The sequence below is a fragment of the Mobula hypostoma genome, chromosome 14, assembly GCF_963921235.1.
Source record: "Mobula hypostoma chromosome 14, sMobHyp1.1, whole genome shotgun sequence".
NCBI classification, from domain to species: Eukaryota; Metazoa; Chordata; class Chondrichthyes; order Myliobatiformes; family Myliobatidae; genus Mobula; species Mobula hypostoma.
Window position 1 is genome coordinate 75,215,252 of NC_086110.1, and position 22,864 is coordinate 75,238,115.

Sequence of the window (22,864 nt, forward strand, 5' to 3'; positions counted from 1 at the left end):
GTGTACCACACATCCACCACTCTCTGTGCAAAGAACTTTGACATCCTCCCCATACTTGCCTCTAATCACCTTATCATAATGTGCTCTTGTATTAACCATTTCCACCCTGGGAAAACGTCTCTGGCTATCCAGTCCATCTATGCCTCTGATCATCTTGTACAGCTCTATCAAGTCACCTCTCATTCTCCTTCACTCCAAAGAGAAAAGCCTAGCTTGCTCAACCTATCCTCAGTAGACATGCCCTGTAATCTACGCAGCATCCTGGTTAATCTCCTCGGTGCCCTCACTAAATCTTCCACATCCTTCCTATCAGGCAGTGACCAGAACGGAACACAATACTCCAAGAGTGGCCTGACCAGAGTTTTATAGATCCACATGACCTCATGACTCTTGGTAACGTTGGAGCTCTATATAACCCTCGGGAGGAAGGAATCATAGCAGCAGGACCCGGACTGTGTGTGAGAACACACAACGGCCATCGGTCCATTTTCATCCACCCCACATTCTCCTGACACACCTACCCAGACCTGGACAACCCATCTCAGAGATAATGCTCTTGAGACTGAGAATGTGTGAGACTGGTGATGTTACAGTAGATACACAAATGAAAACATTCACAAAGCAAAGAGGTTGAGCGAGTGCCTTTCACCTACAGTGCTCTGGGTGAGGTTAAACATTTCTTCTTCAGACTTGTTCCTGAGGCAAACCACAACCTCCAGCGAGGTGCTCAGGCCACAGCCCACCTTGCTTGCGATCTTCTGCAGAGAGATTGACAGTTAGTCAGTTTGATAAAGGACAGGAACTTGTCTGTCAACAGGTTTGAAAGTGTACAGGGAAAATTTGTAAGGATATTGTCAGGAGTTGAGGACCCGAGTTACTGGGAAAGTTTGAACAGGTTAGCACTTTATTCCCGAGAGCAGAGAATGAGCAGAGCTTTGATAGAGGTACACTAAATTATGAGTGGTTTAGATAGCATAACTGCAAGCAGGCTTTTTCCCCACGGAGGTTCGGTGAGGCTAGAAATAGAGGTCATGGGTTCAGGTTGAAAGGTGAAATGCTTCGGGGGAACTTCTCCAATCAGACAACGGTGAGAATATGGATTGAGCTGCCAGTGGAAGTGGTGGATGTGGAGTCAATCTGAACATTTAAAAGAAATTTGGACAGGTACACGGATGGGAGGGTACGGAGGGCTATGATCCGGGTGCAGGCCGATGGGACTGGGCAGAGTAATAGATTGGCACAGTCTAGTGAGGGGAAGAATAGGATGATTTGGCAGATGAAAGCATGGCTGAGGTATTGGTGCAGGGGGCAGGGTTACACATTTCTGGAACATTGGGATGTCTTGAGGAAGATGAGACCTGCCACAGGAAGACGGGATACACCTGAACCCAATGCCCTTGCATGCAGGTTTGCTAGAGCTGTTGGGGAGGGTTTAAACTAACCTGGCAGTGACATAGGAACCAGAATGATAGGCCTGAGGGTGGGGGCTACATCTAGATGCGATCTGGAGTGAGACTGTCAGGAAGCACAGGCAGATGATAGGGCAAAATTTCAGTCAGCGGGATGTTAACGTTTAACAGGGGGCAAAATCACAAAGGGTGATGAATACAGGACTGGAAGTTTTATATTTGAATGGAGGTACAATATAGAAAGAGGAAGATGATCTTGTTGCACAGTTAGCAGGTTATCTCCTGCTGTTGTAGTAGGGATGAGATTGCGGGCAATTCTGAGTCACGGCTGAAAGAAGACTATAGTTGGGGGCTTAACATCCAAGGTTTACATCATATGGAAAGGACAGGCAGGTAGGCAGGTTGGGTGGCACTATTGGTAAAAATTAAAATCAAATCCTTGAAACGGGTGATAAAGGTTCAGAAGATGTAGAATCCTTGTGGCTAGAGTGAAGAAACTGCAAGGGTAAAAAGACCATGACGGGAGTTATATACAGGCCTCTGAATGGTGGCCAGGATGTGGGCTACAAATTAGAATGGGAGATAGAAAAGGCAAGTAAAAGGGGCAATGTTGTGATAATTATGGGGGATTTCAATATGCAGGTAGATTGGGAAAATCCAGTTGGTGCTGGATTCCAATAGAGGGAATTTTCAGAGTGGCTTGTGGTTGAGCCCACGAGGGGAACGGCAATTCTGGGTTGCATTTTATGTAGAGATCCAGAATTGATTAGGGAGCTTAAGGTAAAGGAACCCTTTGGAGACAGAGATCAAAATATCATATAAAATATCATATATGTTAAAATATCCTTCAGTTTGAGAAGCAGATAATTGAATGTATCAGTGAGGGTATATAATAGAGCAAAAATTTGTGGGAAGTTGGGGGATGAGGAAGCTTTTAAAAACCAATAGAAGGCAAATTAAAAAGCTAGTGGAGGAAAAAGATGAAATATGAAGGTAAGCTAGCCAATAATATAAAAAAGGATACCAATTTTTTTTTCCAGATGCTTAAAAAGGGAGATGAGAGTGGATATAAGACTGATGCAAAATGACGCTGGAAAGATGGTGATGGGGGAGAAAGAAATGGTGGACGCACTTAATAAGTATTTTGTGACAGTCTCTGTGGAAGACACTCGCAAAACGCCAGAAATGCGAGAGTGTTCACCGTCTACATCGGGTTTGATCTCTGGTTTCTGATCCTTCAGATCCTTCTGGATTTCAGTTTGCTTTAGAGCACAAACAAACCTCAGATCCTCTACAAGATAAATAAAGAGCTGAGAAATGATGCTGTGGGTAGAATCAATGTGGACAAAAAGAATAAAGAAGGCAAAATGGGGCCTCTGAAAGATCTATCACTTTTATAATCAGACAAGGAAAATTCTTTAGATGGGTAGAGGAGACCGCATCGGGAACACCGGATGTGTGTCTATTTGACTGTATGGCCCTGTGAGAAATAAATCTGAACGTGAGCTCTGAAAGAAGTTACTTACCTGAACTGTAATGTTTGGTTTTCTGTTAAACATTATTTCGTACAGAGCAGAGCCACTCTCGGATATCGCCTTGTGGAACAGACCTTTCGCCAAGGGGGAAGCAAGCTGTGTAAGCAACAGATGTGATCATTTCAGGTGGTTCTTTGTCAGCCAGAGCAGTGGGCGGGGGCAGTAGTAGTGGGGATAAGTTCTCACTCCCTATTAAATGCTCCCAATGGCATATGCCTCATATAGCCTCTGACAATTAAGTCCAGCTCCTGGCCTTCATGTGTGGCTGAACTACCAAGTCCGGCTGAACTGTTTCTACAGACAGGAGAAGTAGCAAAGGCGGGTTACCAGCGCCTTAACGCGAGTCGCTTCAGGGAGATGGGGATTGTCAGCCGTGATTGGCAGCTCATCAAGGAGAAGGACAACTGAACTCAAACTGCACAGCCTTGCGGCTATACCAACTCATGGGGAAGGCTTCAGGAGCAAACCCCCAAAAAATCTGGAGCTGGGGACCCGAAGGCAGTCATACATCGCATTCAACACTGACTAGCAACTCCTGCGACACTGCTGGTGCTAAACAGAGTTTTTCTCTGCCATTCTTTTGGATTCATTGCCTACATGGAAAGGGGGGAGCCCTCTTGCTCTCCATATTGTACTGCCCTGGCTGGTGTACTGGCCTGCGTAGGCTGCTAGGATGCGACAACCATTGTCGAACCCAACCAGAGGGCCTCGATCAGCTCAGGCTACACTGAAGGTGTCCTCTCCCAGCCTGGGGGGACAATCACAGCAGATTCACAACACTGCAATGGTGATGGGATTCAGGTCGGCTGCTGTCGGTGGAATTTCCAACCATATGGAGTTAGAATCAGGTGTCTTAATCACTGTCTTATATGGCATGACATTTTAAACACAAGAGGTTCTGCAGATGCTGGAAATCTAAAGCAACACACACCAAATGCTGGAGGAACTCAGCAGGTCAGGCAGCATTCAAATCAACATTCAGACTAATTTTTTTTACAGCTGTGTCGATCACAATTGCTCTACACAGCCTGAAAACTACATGGCAGGTGAATAAAACATTATGTAAAAGAAAATTCCAGCTACACGGCAATAAGAGCTATGTGCGTGGGAGCATTTCAGTTACTGTGCAGCTGCGCACCCGAGAAGGAATTATGAGGCAGGGAGAGGAATAAACAGTTGATGTTTCAGGTCGAGATCCTCCATCAAGACGGGGAGGAGGGGAGATGGTACAAAAGGTGGAGGGAAAGGGGTCACTGGTGGATCCTGTTGTGGAGGGAGATAGACAGCTGAAAACATGGAACAGTACAGCCCTGTAACACACACGAAGATGCTGGAGGAACTCAGCATGTTAGGCAGCATCTATGGACCGAACACTTTGGGCCAAATTGGAATCCAAATTTGACCTTCGTCAGGACTCACGTGAAGTTTGTTGCTTTGCGGCGGCAGTACAATGAGACATAAAGCGAGCTCCCTTAGCCGGGGCCAGTCAGTATTCACAAGGGAAAATAAGGAAACAACAGTCAGGGGAAATGTCGACTACCTGAAAGAAATGGAAGGCAAAAAGCTTACGAGCAACGATACAGATATTCCTCCAGAAGACTCCCCGAATACTGTGACCGAGTTGGGATCTCCTCCGAAGCTCTTGATATTTTCTTGGACCCACTTCAGTGCTTCAATCTGATCCAACATTCCCAGGTTTGCCGGCATATGCTCGTCCCCTGAGCTGAAGGAACAAAGGCAGATGTTCACCAACACTGTCTGTGTAACGCAGTGGAAGGAGTAGAGAAACATCGGAATTTTGGTTAGGTTAGCAAGGGTTAAACAATTACCTGTGACCACCTGGGAGAGGGAATCCAATCGGAATCAGAATCAGGTTTACTATCACTGGCGTTCGTCATGAAGTTTGTTGTTTGGTGGCAGCAGTACGTTGCGATACACGGGGTGTGTGGGGTGTCCAGAGAGGGGTAGCATCTCTGGTGAAGGGGCTTGTTGTGTCCATTCTGGGGCAGCTCACTCACCTTTGGACCCCACCAGACTCTCAGCTCTCACCTGTGGCTCCAAGCAGCTGTCTGCATGCAACATCTGCCACAGCTCAGTACACCACTCCGATAGGTAGGTTAAACCAGATGAGGGTAGCCAGCGGGCTTTGTACCCCAGTGAGACAGGGACATGCTTGTCCTAACATGTGAGGACAGCTCCAGTGAACTGGCCGGATGAGATCTCCAGTGAGATCCAATGGCCAGGAAGGTGGCTCTGCAACACTCTGTGGACAGCAAAGAGCTTGACAAGGCATAGAGGAAGTCATGGTCATCCACGTCAACCAAGGAAAACCCCAGTTGGTTACCACTTCTCATACCACCGGACCCAGACTTCCGAGGTTGAGAGAGTGGACCTGGCCCAGTGCGCTGGCTTTTCCATTTAAAATCTCTCTCACACAGGTCCCTTTGTGTAGCTCACTTTGCAATACATCATCTGAAAAGCTATAAATTACAATAAGAAGCATATATAAACAGAAAATTAAATTTAATAAGTAGTGCCAAAAGAGAGGAAAAAAGTAGTGAGATAGTGTACGTGGGAATACCGTCCATTCAGAAATCTGGTGGCTGAGGGGAAGAAGTTGTTACTGAAATATTGAGATTGTGGAGGAATTAGGAATGATCTTTCAAGAATCACTGGATTCTGAAATGGTTCTGGAAGATCAGAAAATTGCAAATGTCACTCCACTCTTCAAGAAGGGAGAAAGGCAGAGAAAAGAAATTATAGGCTAGTTAGTGTGATCTCCGTGCTTGGGAAGACGTTGGGTGATGGAATTGTGGCCAAGTCTGCAGACGATATGAATATAAGTGGAGGGCAGGTAGTTTCGAGGAAGTAGACAGGCTACAGAAGGACCAAAGAAGATTACAAGAATCAGCAAAAAAGTGGCAGATGGAATACAGACAGTCTCAGGAAGTGTACGGTCATGCACTTGGGTAGAAGAAATAAAATGGTAGACTCATTTCTAAATGGAGAGAAATTCCAAAAATCTGAGACGCATTGGGAATCCTTGTGCAGACATTGGCTTTTGAAGGTGTCCTGGATGCTGGGGAGACTATTGGCAGAGTTTACAACTTTCTTCAGTAAAGAATTCTGGGGGTGGGGGGAGGACTGGTAAAATGTGTGGAAAAGGTGCAGGTTATTGGAAGTGGTTTATTATTGTCAAATATTGATACAATAGAAAAACCTGCCTTAAATACTGTTCATGCAGATCAGATCATTACACAGGGAGATAGAACAGCGTAAAACATTACAACAGAATAAAATGCAATAGTTACAGAGAAAGTGCAGAACAGGTGTACACCATGTTCGACAGAGGGAGCTTCACTCTGGGTCTGACTCCAGGAGTGTGTGATTGGACAGTGTCGAGGGAGATTTGCTCGGTGACTGATCCCAGGAGTATGTAATGGGAGGACGTGGAGGGAGTTTCACTCTGGGTCTGACTCCAGGAGTGCGTGATTGGTTGGACAGTGTCGAGAGAGTTTCACTCGGTGACTGACCCCAGAAGTGTGTGATGGGAGGATGTGGAGGGTGTTTCACTCTGTGTCTGACCCCGGGAATGTGTGATTGGACAGTGTAGAGGGCATTTCACTCTGGGTCTGACCCTGGGAGTGTGTAATGGGAGGACGTGGAGGGAGTTTCACTCTGGGTCTGACCCCGGGAGTGTGTGATGGGAGGATGTGGAGGGAATCTCACTCTGGGTCAGACCCCGGGAGTGTGTGATGGGAGGATGTGGAGGGAGTTTCACTCTGGGTCTGACCCTGGGAGTGTGTGATGGGAGGATGTGGAGGGAGTTTCACTCTGGGTCTGACCCCGGGAGTGTGTGATGGGAGGATGTGGAGGGAGTCTCACTCTGGGTCAGACCCCGGGAGTGTGTGATGGGAGGATGTGGAGGGAGTTTCACTCTGGGTCTGACCCCGGGAGTGTGTGATGGGAGGATGTGGAGGGAGTTTCACTCTGGGTCTAACCCCAGGAGTGTGTGATGGGAAGATGTGGAGGGAGTTTCACTCTGGGTCTGACCCTGGGAATGTGTGATTGTACAGTGTAGAGGGCGTTTCACTCTAGGTCTGACCCCGGGAGTGTGTGATGGGAGGATGTGGAGGGAGATGAATCCTGTTCCGTTACTTGGGGATTAAGCAGTGCAAGGGAGAGATGATGAAGAAAGGATTGTAGAGGAGGAGAGGCCATTCACCTGAGGAATCCAAGAACTCCCAGCCGATACTGGATCACCACGACCACCACATCCTCGTACGCTGCAAGTGGAGATCCATCGAAGAGTAATGAACTCCCAAAGATAAAGCCCCCACCATGGATCCAGACCATAACCTAGGACAAAGAAGCCTGTGGTTAGAACCTGTCCTGGGCCTCCACTAACTGGCTGCAGGAGGAGCTGAGAGCCAGCAGAGAGACAAAGCTCACTGGTTCAAATGGCTTTGTTTCTGCACAGTGATCCTTCACAGGTATCCTTGGTTTAGGGTGAGAGAGGAAAGATCTAGAAGTGGTTCCAAGGTCCCACACTGCCAGATTTGGAAAAAATTATAACCTACAGCAATCGTGAACCAGTTTGGATTATTTCATTCAACTTATCTCGGAACTGATTCTACAAACTCTACAACTCATTCTCAGTATCATTTATATTTATTTTCACAGTTTGTATTCTTTTGAACATTGGTTGTTTGTCAGCCTTTATGTATAGTTGTTCATAAACTACTGTATTTCTTTTTTTCAGTGAAAGCCTGCAAGAAAATGAATCTCAAGGTCTGGTCACTGACAGGTGCTTTGAGAATGAATTGACGTTGAAATTCAAGGGGCAAGTTTTTCCACACACAGACTGGTAAGAACATACACTCAGTGGCCACTTTATTAGTTACCTCCTGTACCTGATAAAGTGGCCACTGACTGTATGTATCTTCGCAATTGTAGGGATGACTTGCAGTGGACTGAAAAGCTTGAGCATATAGATATTAAGAAAGAGGATGTGCAGGAGCTTTTGGAAAGCATCAAATTGGATAAGTCAGTGGGACCAGATGAGATGTACCCAGGCTACTCTGGGAGGTGAAGGAGGAGATTACTGAGCCTCTGGTGATGAGCTTTGCATCACCAATGGAATGGGAGAGATTCCGGAGGGTTGCAGGTGTTATTCCCTTATTCAAGAAAGGGAGTAGGGGTAGCCCAGAAAATTATAGGCCAGTGAGTCTTGCTTCAGTGGTTGGTAAGTTGATGGAGAAGATCCTGAGAGGCAGGATTTATGAACATTTGGAGAGGTATAATATGATTAGGAGTAGTTAGCATGGCTTTGTCAAGGGCAGGTCGTGCCTTACGAGACTAATTGAATTTTTTGAGGATGTGAGTAAACACATTGATGAGGATAGAGCAGTAGATGTAACATATATGGATTTCAGTAAGGCATTTGATATGGTACCCCATGCAAGGCTTATTGAGAAAGTAAGGAGGGATGGGATCCAAGGGGACATTGCTTTGTGGATCCAGAACTGGCTTGCCCACAGAAGGCAAAGAGTGGTCGTAGACTGGTCATATTCTGCATGGAGGTCCGTGACCAGTGGTGTGCCTCAGGGATATGTTCTGGAAGCCCTATTCTTCATGATTTTTATAAATTACTTGGATGAGGAAGTGGAGGGATGACTTAGTAAATTTGCTGATGACACAAAGGTTAGGGGTGTTGTGGATAGTGTGGAGGGCTGTCAGAGGTTACAGCGGGACATTGATAGGATGCAAAACTGGGCTGAGAAGTGACAGATGGAGTTCAACCCAGATAAGTATGAGGTGGTTCATTTTGGTAGGTCAAATATGATGACAGAATATAGTATTAATGGTAAGACTCCTGGCAGTGTGGAGGATCAGAGGGATCTTGGGGTCTAAGTCCATTGGACACTCAAAGCTGCTGTACAGGTTGACTCTGTGGTTAAGAAGGCATATGGTGCATTGGCCTTCATCAATTGGGGGATTGAGTTTAAGAGCCGAGAGGTAATGTTGCAGCTATATAGGACCCTGGTCAGACCCCACTTGGAGTACTGTACTCAGTTTTGGTTGCCTCACTACAGGGAGGATGTGGGAAACCATAGAAAGGGTGCAGAGGAGATTTACAAGGATGTTGCCTGGATTGGGGAGCATGCCTCATGAGAATAGGTTGGGTGAATTTGGCCTTTTCTCCTTAGAATGTCAGAGGATGAGTGGCTTCAATGCTTGGGAGTTGAGCCTTCGCCAGGACCTCGTTGTTGGGGGCAAGATCCTGCCGGCTGATACCCATGATGGAGCGGAGAGATGACCTGATAGAGGTGTACAAGATGATGAGAGGCATTAATCATGTGGATAGTCAGAGGGTTTTTCCCAGGGCTGAAATGGCTAACACGAGAGGGCACAGGTTTAAGGTGCTTGGAAGCAGGTACAGAGGAGATGTCAGGGTTAAGTTTTTTTTTACACAAAGAGTGGTGAGTGCATAGAATGGGCTGCCGGCAGCAGTGGTGGAGGCAGATACGATAGGGTCTTATAAGAGAATCCTGGATAGATACATGGAGCTTCGAAAAATAAAGGGCTATGGGTAACCCTCGGAAATTTCTAAAGTACAATGTTGGTACAGCACTGTGGGCCGAAGGGCCTGTACTGTGCTGTAGGCTTTCTATGTTTCTATACAGACCCCTCTACTTATCTTCATATCGTGTGTGTGTGTGTGTTTGTTTCTGTGTACATATGTGTGTTTCTATCTTTGTAAGTCTGAGTGTCTGTGTGTGTGTGAGTGTATGTGTTGCACCTGCCTTTTTGCTGAAGAGGTGCAATGTAAGACAATGGCATATTTAACTTAACTTTTTTCTAACAGACAACGTTGGCCAAGTTGTTTAGTTCAAGAAGCTTGCAGACCAAATGGAGACAATCGCTTAGAACATCAAAACTTGAGGTATTACTAAGTTGGAAGATGTGTGTTTTCATGGAGTTAGCTTCACAGCATTTCTTGTCGGTAGCTGGCAGCTTTTGGACCATTTGCGTAAAAGGGTATGTAGCCCTCCACCCCCAGCAAGTCTCAGGGTCGCTCAGCTAGCTGTCGTCTAGGGAAATAGCCCTCGGCCCCGCCAAACTGGGCCTCTCTCTCTCTCACACGCCTTCTGCCCCAAAACCTGCACATCACGATGACTTACAGACACACAGAAAGAATAACATCCATCCCAATTGGTTCGTTCATCCTCTTATCAATAACATAATCCAAACAAACTGCTAGCAGGAGGACTTTCTCAGCAGTTAACATAACAAAGAAGCCATTTTAATTAGCCTACGCAGTAACATAAAAGAAGAAACCCCTTACACTCTCCGCCCACCAAATAAAGTCATGTCCTCATGACTTCTAAATAACTTGCCAACCAGTCCTGCATACATAAAAACCCATCCAGATACACACAGTGACATTGCTCCCCAAACAGTGGATCTTCTGCCCATCCACGGGTGCTACATAGGCCAACCTATCTGGGAGCTTCCTAATCCTCCGAGACCTCCATACCCCCTCACCTAAACCCTAAAGGCTCAGACACTACTAGGGATACCTCGGGTCTGCTTGCCGACTCCTCTCTCACTCAGGCCACTGCTACAACTCGGAGCCCCCTGTCCCGTGTCCGGGGCCCCGCTTCTTTTCCTTCCTGGTCCTGCTGTAACCCAGACTGCCCACAGCTAGCCCTCCCCACTACACCTGACTCAGTGGGAGAGGGGCCAAAGGTCTCTTCCTCAATCACGGGGAAGTTAGCGATAGGCAGCATGTACCACATGTCCAGCACATCATCCTTCGAATCCGTATTCTTCCTCATTCCCTCGATCGGTAGCTGCTGTTTGAGTTTCTCCAAACTGAAGCATTTAGCCGGGGCTACCCCTTCAGCCTCCTGCAGTCGAGACGTCAGCTTCTTCGGGGACCCCTTCAACTCTCGCCACAGCCTCAGTAGTTCTGACTCACGGTTCTTGGCCATCTCAATCTGGGACGCGGTTACCCCACCAGCTTCTCCCACCCTGACCTGAAAAGGATGTTCAGCCTCCGGTTGTTCCTTCCTGATGACGTCTTCCAGGTCAATTTTCAGTTTTTCCACTTCATTTAAACTCGCGATAGTCACCTTCAGGTTCCTTTCAAGCGTCCGCCTCCCTTTTCCGAGATCTGTCCTCCATTGCTTCACCTCCTCGGAAGTGTAGTCAAAGTCCCCTCCCTGGGCTCTCGGTTTTCTGTCGGCCTCAGTCAGACCACTTCCTTGATCTTCCCCAACTAGTAAGTCCTCCAATCTTTTCTGGATCGACGTCTTGAGTTTCTGCTGATCCCTTCGAAGGTGGGTCATTGTTTCTTCTCGCTGAATTAATTCATCAGTACATGACTGCAGTGTCGGCTCGGAATTCCGTTGCTCCTTCTCCACGTTGATGAGCGTGAATTCTGAGTCTGCAATGGTCGTCCCACAAGTGCGGCACTCAGTCTCCGGCTGGCATTTCTGAGCACTCAGTTCAGCGGTGCAAATCCCCTCTCTCCCCTGTGTCTCATTCAAATTGACGACCTGGGTTTCCATCCCCAGGTCCATCACTGTCTGTTCCAACACCAGGAAGTTCAACTGGTATGTCGGGTCATTTTTCTCACATTGCACCAAACTCCGCTGGCCAAAAACTCCTCCACATTTTACACTTCGCTTCGGTCGCCCGGGCTCAGCCACTCGCCTCGCCTCATAGTCCCCCCAGGCGAATCCAAGCTCTGGGCGGTCATCCACATACGCCAAAACTCCACACACCTTCACTTCCCCCATGGTCTTCCTCATGCCCTGCAGGAAGGATGCAGGGGCTCCGGATATTCCCTTGGGCATCTTTTCGGATCAGAAGAATCCTAGGGAACTAATAACGGCCGTCTTCGGCTCAACAGCTGCACTCCTCAGGATCTGGCAACATCCACTCCTCAGATCCAGCACATTAAACCACGTCGCATAATCCGCACACACACTGCCTACATCTTCCATGGTGCCAGGGTCCAGTCGCCGCGACCTCTCTCTCCCTGAGGTGTCTTCAGCGGCCAACTCCCCCCCCCACCACCCCGTGGTAGTTCGGAGCGTCTACTAAGAGGGTCTCACCCTCAGCTACTTCACCCAGGCCGTACCACAGTTGGGTCTCGTTTAAATTCGGTACCGGCTCAAGGCAGCTACACATGTCCTCAGAAGCAACTCGACACACTGGGTGCCCAGACAATTCCCCCATGAACTCCACGGTCATTAATCAATCATCGTCTTCTAGATAACTACTGGCACTGGTACCCCAAATCTCCAGTGCCCTTGCAGTTGTCAAGGGTAACTGCTTCAGGCACCAGTTGTAAAACGAACTGTACAACAACTTGACCTGCGCCCTAGGGTCGAGGATGGCTTTAGCATCACTTCCCTCTATCTGTAACGACACCTTGGGGCATGGTTCCTCTAAGCTTTCAGGAGTAGGGTCTTTTCCTTTTGGAAGTTCCTTGGTACATTGCTGGGAACGTGCTCCCCCACAGACCCCAAGCTGTTCCCCCACTGGGCCTCCACTAAGTTTCCTGACCCCTCTCTGATCAGCTGAACAACTGAGGTTGGGGCTGATCCCCTGAAATGATCCCCCTGCAAGCAATTTAGCTGCCCTCCTAGCCAGAGAAGATACACTGAAAACTTTTCCCCCTCTTTCAAATAACTGACAGCTGTCACTACGGTGTAATTGAACCTGACAGTTCTAACACCGTCACTAGCCCGCCTGCTCAAACTTTCAACCAATCCCTGTCGTTCTCCCTCAACCAAACACTGCCACTCATCTAACAACTGAGAAATCCTCTCTGCCCACATCTCACACGCCTCCACCCCTCTTGGGGTGGACACTATCCCAAATGCCAGGCAGAGCCTGCCAGAGTTAGAACATTTATTCGCAGGCACTAACTCCGAATCAGACCACTCTTTCCTCTCTCTCCGAACAGCATGGACAGCCCCGAGTTCCACCCCCAACTCGTCAATGCTAGTCTGAACTCGAACAAAGACCTCACCCAACACGCATGCAGCAATAACCAGCAAATAACCCACAGAGACACACATTACTGATTTAAACAGGGCAACCACACAGCACACCACTGAATCCAATCCCAGACAAAATCCCCCAAATGTCGCCCCCCAGCGAGCCTCAGGGTCGCTCAGCTCGCTGTCGTCTAGGGAAACAGCCTTCAGCCCCACCAAACTGGGTAATTAGTTTGTGTGGATGCTGTGTGATGTACCCCACCCTGCCCAAATAACAGACATACAGCAGATACAATTAAATGAATTACAGTTTATAGATGTTACTGGAACTATATAATTAATAGAGATAAAATATAAAAGGAAAATAAAAGGTGCCACACTTATCAAAGTTCAATCTCTTCGTGCACAAACAGTTGGAGCTCAGGACCCTCCTTCTTCACCCTGTGATCCCCTCGGACCACCTCGACCTGCCGCCTGGGACCAACAACGGTGGTCAACCAGACGTTCTACACAAGTTCGTCTCCTCTACTCACCGAACACCCTGGACCTCGGACTCCTGCTCGGGGTTTGACCCCGTTAGCCGACTCACAGCACCTTGTCCATCCTCTCTCTCTCTCTCACGCGCCTTCTGCCCTAAAACCCGCGCATCACAATAACTTACAGACACACAGAAAGAATAACATCTATCCCAATTGGTTCGTTCACTCTCTTATCAATAACATAATCCAAACAAACTACTAGCGGGAGGACTTTCTCAGCAGTTAACAGAACAAAGAAGCCATTTCAATTATAACATAACAAAGAAGCCATTTTAATTAGCCTATGCAGTAACATCAAAGAAGGAACCCCTTACAGGTATCTGAAAGAAAATCGTGTGTGAGGTTACCCAAGTAGCAACGAAACAGTATGAAAGGAGACAGCAGTCCAGGCTGATTTGGAGTGAAGTAAGGAACATCAAGAAGCATGAAAGAAACACAGAGTGAATAAGAATCTATTCCTCTGCCTTCGATGTCTGCAATGGATGACTGGTTCATCTGCATTGTTAGTGTGTCTTTTTAGTTTATTGGAATTGTGTTTGTGTTTTGGAAATCCATTGTGTTTATGAAATGGTTTGCACTTTGGACGTCTTTTACAGTCGTAGAAAAGTACAGCACAGAAAGAGCCCCTTTGGCCCATCTACTCCATGCTGAACCATTTAAACCACCTCGTCCCATCGACTTGCACCTGGACCATAGCCCTCCATACCTGTCCCATCCATGTACCTACCCAAACTTATCTTGAATGTTGAAATCGAAAGCATATCCACCACTTGCACTGGGAGCTCATTCAAGACCCTCAGCACTTTCTGTGAAGAAGTTTCCCCTCATGTTCCCCTTAAACTTATCACCTTTCACCCTTAACCCAGTTACAAGACAGAAATCCTGAGTTTTAAATGTGTTTGAAGTACGTTGTCTGAACTTAAACACGTGTCACTGAAAATAAATGAAATGTGCTTTAAACTATTTTGTTAGCTGTAAGTATCTTCTCATTGGTAGGGTGAGGGGACCCACCATTCCAATAATGGGTATTGACGCTGAAATCAGTGCGGAGAATAAACAGGAAGTGGACTCGTCTTTGTAGATTGGTTAGTCACAGTGTAACCTTCCTTTGGTGAGGTTACCTATTGCTATTTATATCTGATAGAATGTAAAATCTTTGTTTGAGTTTAGAGATTCACAGTCAGCGAACCCAACACCATCACTAACCCCATACAGTACTCACGGAAAGCTTGGTCTTGGTGTCAGTGGGCTGGACAGGCGTGTGTACATTCAGGTACAGGCAATTCTCACTGTACGTTGCTGGTCCTGAATTAATAATCAGGAATTCTGTCAAGAACTCTGCCAAAACTGGATTTTGTAGACATCTGGGACGAGAGAGAGAGAGAGAGAGGAGTGGATTGAGTACAAATGCAAGTCAGTGACCCTGAGTACAGGAGAATAACCCAATTCAGTCTGCCAAATAACCAGGAGCCGTCAACCTGTGGCCATAATTTTAACCTTGGCTGGCCATTTCAATGAAGCCTTTCTACCACTGCTTTCTCCTCAGTCCTCCCCTTCCCTCACCACTTCCCCACAGAAAGCATCCTATCCAGATGAATCACAGCTTGGTTATGGCAACTGCTCTGCCTGAGACCGCAAGGAACTGCGGAGCTGTGGACACACTAGTACATCAAAGAAAGCAGCCTCCCTTCCATGGACACAGTAACAGGCCGTGATCTTATCTCTGTTGTCAGGAGGAGGTACAGAGCCTGAGGACTGGGAAATTATTCCCTACTCCGCCAGGCTCCCGAACTGGTGTGGATAACTTCACTCACCTCAACTCTGATCTGACTCCACAAACTATAGATTCACTTTCAACAACTTGACAACTCATGTTCTCTGCAATATTTATGTCCTTATCTATTATTATTTTTAGTTTAATTTTGTAGTCGCACAGTTTGCCTTCTTTTGAATATCAGTTGTTTGTCAGTTCTTGTAGATTTTCACCGATTTGTTTCTATTTTTTTTCTACTGTGAATGCCCACAAGAAAGCGAATCTCAGGGTTCCTTATGGTGACATAGATGTACGTTGATAATAAATTTATTTTCAACTTTGCTGGAGTTTGCTGTGCTCAAATTGGGACTGGGTAGCCCCCAGCTTGTTCCCTGTTGAATCCCGTATTCTGGAATCTCAGTAGGTGTGTCACTACCCCTCTTCACGTCCTTTGCTACTACTCGGCATGACCCCTTTGACCCTCACCAATATTTATTGAAGCATCATAGAGGCATCCTCTCCAGACGCATCTCAGCTTCATATGGTAACGGCAGAGAGTATTGGACCCAGCTGTGCACTTCACAGGAACCAACCTCCCCTGCATGGACATTGTCTACACTTCCCACCGCCTTGGTAAAGAAGACAAAATAATTAAAGACCCGCTCCCACCCTGGACATTCTCTTTGTCCCCCTCTCCCATCAGGCAGAAGATACAAAAGTCTATAAGCATTTACCACCAGGCTCAAGGACAGCTTCTATCCTGCTGTGAAAATGAACTTGATCTCTAATCTATCTCGTTTTAGTGTGAACGTTTAACACCATCTGCCGGACCAAAGCCACTGCCGCCATGTTAGTTCTTGAGTGGCCTGTTTAAAGAACACTTCTGGCACCACTTCCTGCATCCAAGTGCTGTTGTAGTCTAAATATAGCACATGGGGAGCACTCGCTCTTGTTTCGGGGGCTCACCACGGTCTGGGGTTGCGATCAGTGACACGGAAAGGTCAGAAATGTGCTGCAGATAAAGGGTCCATGTGCACACTTAGATAAGCATCTACGTAACTTAATTTTTAGTGAACGTTTTATTGTTTGTCTTTATTTTCTTAATAAATACAGTGGATTCCAGTTAATTGGGACACATCAGGACTTTCTGGCCCAACTAAGTGGCTGACTCAATTAGCTGAAGTTTCATTAAAACAGTTAAAACACAAAGACAAACTCCCATTTAACTGAGTAACAAGTACAGAACAAATCAGAATTCTACCAATACTACTACAGTACTATAAACCTGTGTATTAGTTCCTAATAGTTATCGACAGAGGAATTTGTCCAGTGTACTCTGCCGTGTTTTTTTGATTGACAGTAAGTGAACAAAATCAGCAGAAATACCTAGTACAGATATGGACTGCCTTCATTGCCTTTCTGAATAAAGTCAAATAATAAAAAAATCAATAATTACTGCTTTTTGAATCAACATCTGTCAGCCCAAATGGATAATATAACACAAGCACACAAACAGACACTATTTAAAAATTGTTCTCTCTCAGCACAGTGTAGTGTCTAACAAGTGGACACAACTGAAGCTAGTTAGAAACTGTAGGCAACAGTCTCCTGTCCCAATTAAGTGGCACAGTGTCCCAAATAGACAAAGGGAATCACAGCTATTTTCTCGATCAATTCATTGCCATAGACAGTTCTGGAGGCCAAGTCATTGTGTACATTTAATGTGGAAATTAATATATGTTAGGGCAGCCTTTCTCACCATATTTTACCTTGAAGGAACTCATGAAATAATTTTCACCTCTCGGGGAACCCCTGCGCAAACATTATTATATCTACAGCCCAAGGTGCGTTAGTGTGATCAGTAAGTTGCAGATATAATCATCCAAAAATAATTGTCAATGTTCTTTTGAGTAGAGAATAAATTTTTAGCCAAGCTTTCTTGAAAGCAGGTAGTTAAGCTTAGCTTATGTTTCTTGAAATTAATCTTCCATAAATTTTAAAAACTTATACGGCAAACATCATAAATTTCTGTTAAATAACTGGCTTAAGCCAAAATGGGATTTAATTTTTCTAAAGATAGGCTCGGTAGAATTGACATAGAAACATAGAAAACCTACAACACATTACAGGCCCTTCAGCCCACGATGCTGTGCTGAACATGTACTTACTTTAGAAATTACCTAAGGTTACCCATAGCCCTCTATTTTTCTGAGCTCCATGTACCTGTCCAGGAGTCTCAAGACCCTATCGTATCCACTTCCACCACCGTCGCCGGCAGCCTGTTCCACACACTCACCACTCTCTGCATAAAAAACTTACCCCTGACATCTCCTCTGTACCTGCTTCCAAGCACCTTAAAACTGTGCCCTCTCGTGCTAGCCATTTCAGCCCTGGAAAAAGCCTCTGACTATCCACACGATCAATGCCTCTCATCATCTTATACCCCTCTATCAGGTCATCTCTCCGCTCCATCATGGGTATCAGCCGGCAGGATCTTGCCTCCAACAACGAGGTCCTGGTGAAGGCTCAACTCCCAAGCATTGAAGCCACTTTGCTGCTCAGGCAACTCCGCTGACCTGGCCACGTGTCTCGCATGGACAACTACAGGTTACGAAAGCAGTACTCTACTGAGAACTCTCTGAGTACAAGGGAGATGGTGGTCCCGCGCAACAGTACAAAGACCTACTTAAGCAGCAGCTCTCTCAGGCAGATATTGAGGTCAATGAGAGGCAGCAGCTTGCTTGTGACACAGTCCGCTGGAGAATGCTGATCCAGGGAGCAGCCAAGAATTCTGAGCAATCCAGGGGAGAGACTTCTGAAGAGAAGAGGATTTTTGGAAGGATCCTACTACCCAAGCACCCGCATCTCAACTGTTCCCGTGTCTCTACTGTTCCAGAGTCTGCAGATCAAGAACTGGCCTCTACAGTCATCAACAATCTTGCCATCACTCCTGAGGACTCATGTTCCTTCTTGATGTTCACAAGCGAAGAACCAGCCACCAACATGATTGGGCGTGAAACCTTTTCAGTTTCTCGTTTTGCATTTTGCGTTTTACCCACTATAACTTTACTTGCTGACATTATTAGGTTCTCAACAACTGTGTGACCTTTGCTTTTCTGGGAAATAAGTTCTACTACTAAACAACTTGCTTCCTGAGACTTCTTATTGACTGACTTTATTAACAAAATCTTTACTCGGTTTTGAGATTCCAATAGCCGTTTAAAATGATCAGCACTTTTACGTATCATATGGCTGTGATTTACTGTTTAGTGTCTTTTCAACATTGTTGGAGCCATTTGTAAGCTGTTTGCCACAGACTAGGCACATTGGAATCGGGCAGCTCGGATCAACAGTCCATGTAAACCACATTGATAAGTAGTTCTCATTGTGAGGGAGGACTTTCCCCGTTGTTGCACTAGCTAATGACCCAGAAGATTGTACCATTAGACATTGGACCGCTAGACATGTCTGTAAAATGCAGGGGTTGATATAATATTTTTAAAACGGCATTATAAATAACTAAATGGCAAAACTACAAAAAGCACGAAAACCTCACAAGGCAATTCACTTCAAACCTACACAATCCACCCTTTGCAATGTTTACAACAACAGCAAAGTGGCAGGTCAGGAGCTGAGTCGCGGTGCGTAAAATTTTCTTTTACCTCCAACTTTATGCTACACCGGTAAACTTTCTTCGTTCCCATAAGTTAGTGGGCAAGTTTGTTAAGGCGGCTAATCAGTCACTGCCGACCACTGCAAGTGCTAGTATTGCATGTGCACGAAGTTCAAAAAAACGATATTTATTTTTTTTAAATCACGATCTCTTGTGGAACCTCGAGCGACCTCTCATAGAACCCTGGGGTTCCGCAGCACCCTGGTTGAGAAACCTGGGTTATGGGTCAAATGTTACGGGGAGAAGGACTGGCGGAACAGACTCAAAAGACCGACTGGCCGAACCCTCCTCCTGCGGTCTTTTTGTGCATACTTTTAGAACATAGAACAGAACAACACAGCACAGGCCTTTCAGCCCGTGATATTGTGCTGATCTTTTAATCTATTCCAAGATCAATCAAACACTACCCCCTGCCCCTCAACATGGCCCACGACTTTTCTTTTATTTATGCATCTATTTAGGAGATTCTTAAATATCTTCAATACATATGCCTTTACCACCACCCTTGGCAGCACGTACCATGTGCACACCACTCTCAAAGAAATCTAGCTCTGACATCCTCTTAGACTCTCCGCCAATCACATTAAAATTACGCCCCTTGTATTAGCCACTTGGGCCCTGGGGAAAAGCTCATTCTGATCAGATCAGTGCACAGTGCATTGGGGTAGAATAAGGTAAAACAATAACAATGCAGAATAAAGAGCTACAGTTACAGAGGAATAGCATTGTAGGTAGATAATAAGGAGGAAGGTCATAATGAGGTAAATTGTGAGGCCACGATCCCATCTTATCATCTGATTCCCACTGGGTGTGCTCAGCAGTGTCCACAACTCTGCAGTTTCTTGCGGTTACGGGCACATCAGTTGCCACACCAAGCTGAGATACATCCTGACAGAATGCTCTCTATGGCGCACTATCATGTGTGATGCCAAGCAGAACTACCAGACGGATGATGCTAATGAAAGAGATAACAGAAGACAATGGAGAAACATTCAAAATGCTAACGAGAGAGAAGAGAGAGATTAACGGGAAAGAAATACAATTCAGATATTGACAGACCGGTTGCTTTGAACCTGAACTGTTTGAAGTTTGATGGACAGGTGATACCCCAGCAGGGGGATAAAAGGAGCAGGTTTGCTAAGGCACGAGACACACCACGAGACCCTGGAAAGAGCAGTGTGCCCCCACAAGTTGGTGGAAGTTTGGAGGACCGGTTCGCGGGAACCGGTCAGAGGCTCACAGGGTGTAAAGGTACGATTGGTGGGAACCTGGGGTGTGTGTCCACCCTTGCTTGGGTGCTGGGTTCACCGTGGAAGAACGATCGTATCCGGAACGGAGGGGTCACAGTCGGTGACCACAGCGGGATTAGAAGACATCAAAAGGTCTGCCCGAAACCAACTGCAAAGACATCAAAAGGTCTGCCTGAAACCAACCGCATCTCCCACTCTCTCTCTCCCTCTCTCTCTCCAACGGTACAACAGCAGCGATTACTTCGAACTGCACTAAACTGAATTGAACTCTGCTTCACTTAAGACTGATCATTTTACCCCTAGACTGCGATAGAGCTTGGTTGATTCCTATTATCCTAGTTCTGTGTATATGTGTGTATTATCATTGCTAACCTGTTACACTTATATCCATACGATTAGTGTACTGTATTACTTACTTCTTTAATAAAACTTTATTAGTTCCTAGTAATCCAGACTCCAATGAGCGTTCCATTTCTGCTGGTTTGGCAACCCAGTTATAGGGTACGTAACAGCACCAATAAAAAATTGGTGGGGATCCACACTGACTTGCCAAATTTCTTTAGCTCCCGGAGGAAGTAGAGGTATTGGTGAGCTTTCTGTTATGGTCTTCTTCTTCTTCTTCTTCTTGCATTGTTTTATGGTGGTTGGCAAACCAGCTTTTAGGTGCATTACCGCCACCTGCTAGACTGGAGTGTGAATCATTGGATAAACAGGAGAAGGGAAAAGAATTGTATTCCCTATATTCTATATAATAAACCTGAGTCTTTCAGATACTTCATGATACGGATCTGTATTTCTCTTGAATTCCCACTTAAAATGTCTTCTATACCCACATCAGCGTTTTTTTTGTTTATCTTAAGCGCTCCTATCATCTTCACTCTTTCTTTTTGATACTTCTTACATTTTATCAATACATGTTCAAATGTTTCTGGTTGATTACAGAATTCACACAACCCAGTTGGATGTTTCCCTATTTTGTGTAATGTGTAATTAAGATTAGTGTGTCCAAATCTCAAACGACTGATGATCACTTCAGTCTTTCTATATCCACTTGACAATCTTTCGTATCTGACTTGCCTCTATATTTTGTACAGTTGTCTCCCTGTTTCACTCTCATCCCAATGCTTCTGCCATGTCTCCTCAATACGTGTTTTAATAATACTCTTGACTTCCGCTTTGTTAAGAGGGATCTGGACCTCTTTTATTGGTGGCGGCGCCAGAGATTTTTTCTTGCTGGTGCTACAGTGGGGCTGAATGATTCAGTGATGGTGCTGAGGGATGCACTGTTTGGTAATATGTATTCACAAGGCCAGACGCGTGGCGTTCAAAAGTCAGTTTCAAGCATTATGTGCCTACTATAAATGCCTCTGTTGATTCACAAGCAACAGCAGTTGATAGATCTAATATAGAAGTGAACTGTTACAGTGTCAATGGCATTGGAGACAACCTGGGCTACATTGAGCATAAACAAAAAAAAACAAACAGAGCATCCGAGCAACAGCGGACAACGTGAATCACGCGCCTATCCCGCAATCAGAGTCAAATGCGTGCTTTTCCACTGAAAAACACAACACGAACCCACTGCTATTCGCATTACATAGACAGCAATGCCAAAAGATACACCATTATTAAAGTCAAATAAGGCAATCAACAGATGCAAGGCTTTACCAGGAGTTGGACAAATCGTACTCTGACCATGCAATACCTCAATTAATTGAATTTAAAACAAAAATAAACAGAATCACCGCTTGGAAGTCTAAGCAAAACCAGTAGGCTTAATAGCAGTAAATGTAATATTTTAGGATTTGCAGGAAACATAATGACTATGGGGTATCCGCCACAAAATAATAATAACAATAATCAGCATTAATCTTGGCCCAAATTTTTTAAAAATCAACTGCACCCACCATTAATGTTTTCAGAGAAGCACAATCCGCCTGTTGTTGTGATTGGCGGCGAAAGAGTCAATGATTTTCTGGATGTCAAGTGCCTTGGTCCTCCGGCTGTTTATGGCCAACAGAGCCAAGTTGCTGTTCCGAGCACCACCACTGCTATTCCTTAAGTAGTTTTTGACGCATCTGAGGCAAGAGAAACTCCGTTCGCATGAGGACCTATACTGACCTATACATGCGTTCTTATCAATAACACACTGGGCGAGTGTCTGTTCAATGCTTTTAAGAAGCGACTCTGCGTCCAACCCTTCTGCAGGAGTGAAGTGCAAGAATTCTTCAAGCACTGTTTCGTTATTCAAATACCGCACCACCACTGACTGATATTTGCTCCTTTTTACTCAAGTCTTTACTTTCATCCACCATGACGGCAAACTATCCAGCCTCCTTGATTTCTGCACTTATCTGACGTCTGACCGTATCTGTCATAATACCCATAATTTCATTTTGGATATCGTGATGGGTATTTTTTGCATTTCCAGGATTGTCCTCTATTTTTTTTAGCTACAGTCTTATCAAACTTCCCAATTACCCTGAGCAACTCAACAAAGTTTCCCCAATTGCCAGATCCATCATTCTCCCGGAGTCCTCGCTGGGCAATGCCTTGGCACGCAGTATAGCGTAGAGATCCAACCACTGCTCTCATATACTCACGATTTTCTTGGACAATCTTTGCATGTCCTTTATCAAGCATATTTCCCAATCTTGAACCGTCTTGTTTTCTCAGTCTGAATTCGGCC

General features: G+C 45.7%; 1 protein-coding gene across 3 annotated transcripts in view; it reads right to left on the reverse strand.

The window, feature by feature from the left end:
* Nucleotides 1-22,864, reverse strand: part of LOC134356353 (fatty acyl-CoA hydrolase precursor, medium chain-like) — a 124,746-nt gene that overhangs the window by 90,728 nt on the left and 11,154 nt on the right. For all 3 annotated transcript variants that reach the window (XM_063067251.1, XM_063067250.1, XM_063067249.1), the window contains exons 3-7: nucleotides 14,722-14,863; nucleotides 7,170-7,303; nucleotides 4,514-4,667; nucleotides 2,936-3,040; nucleotides 654-758 (exon numbers count right to left, since the gene is read on the reverse strand). In XM_063067251.1, coding sequence (XP_062923321.1) covers nucleotides 654-758; nucleotides 2,936-3,040; nucleotides 4,514-4,667; nucleotides 7,170-7,303; nucleotides 14,722-14,863 — 640 coding nt within the window. The remainder of the gene's footprint in view (nucleotides 1-653; nucleotides 759-2,935; nucleotides 3,041-4,513; nucleotides 4,668-7,169; nucleotides 7,304-14,721; nucleotides 14,864-22,864) is intronic.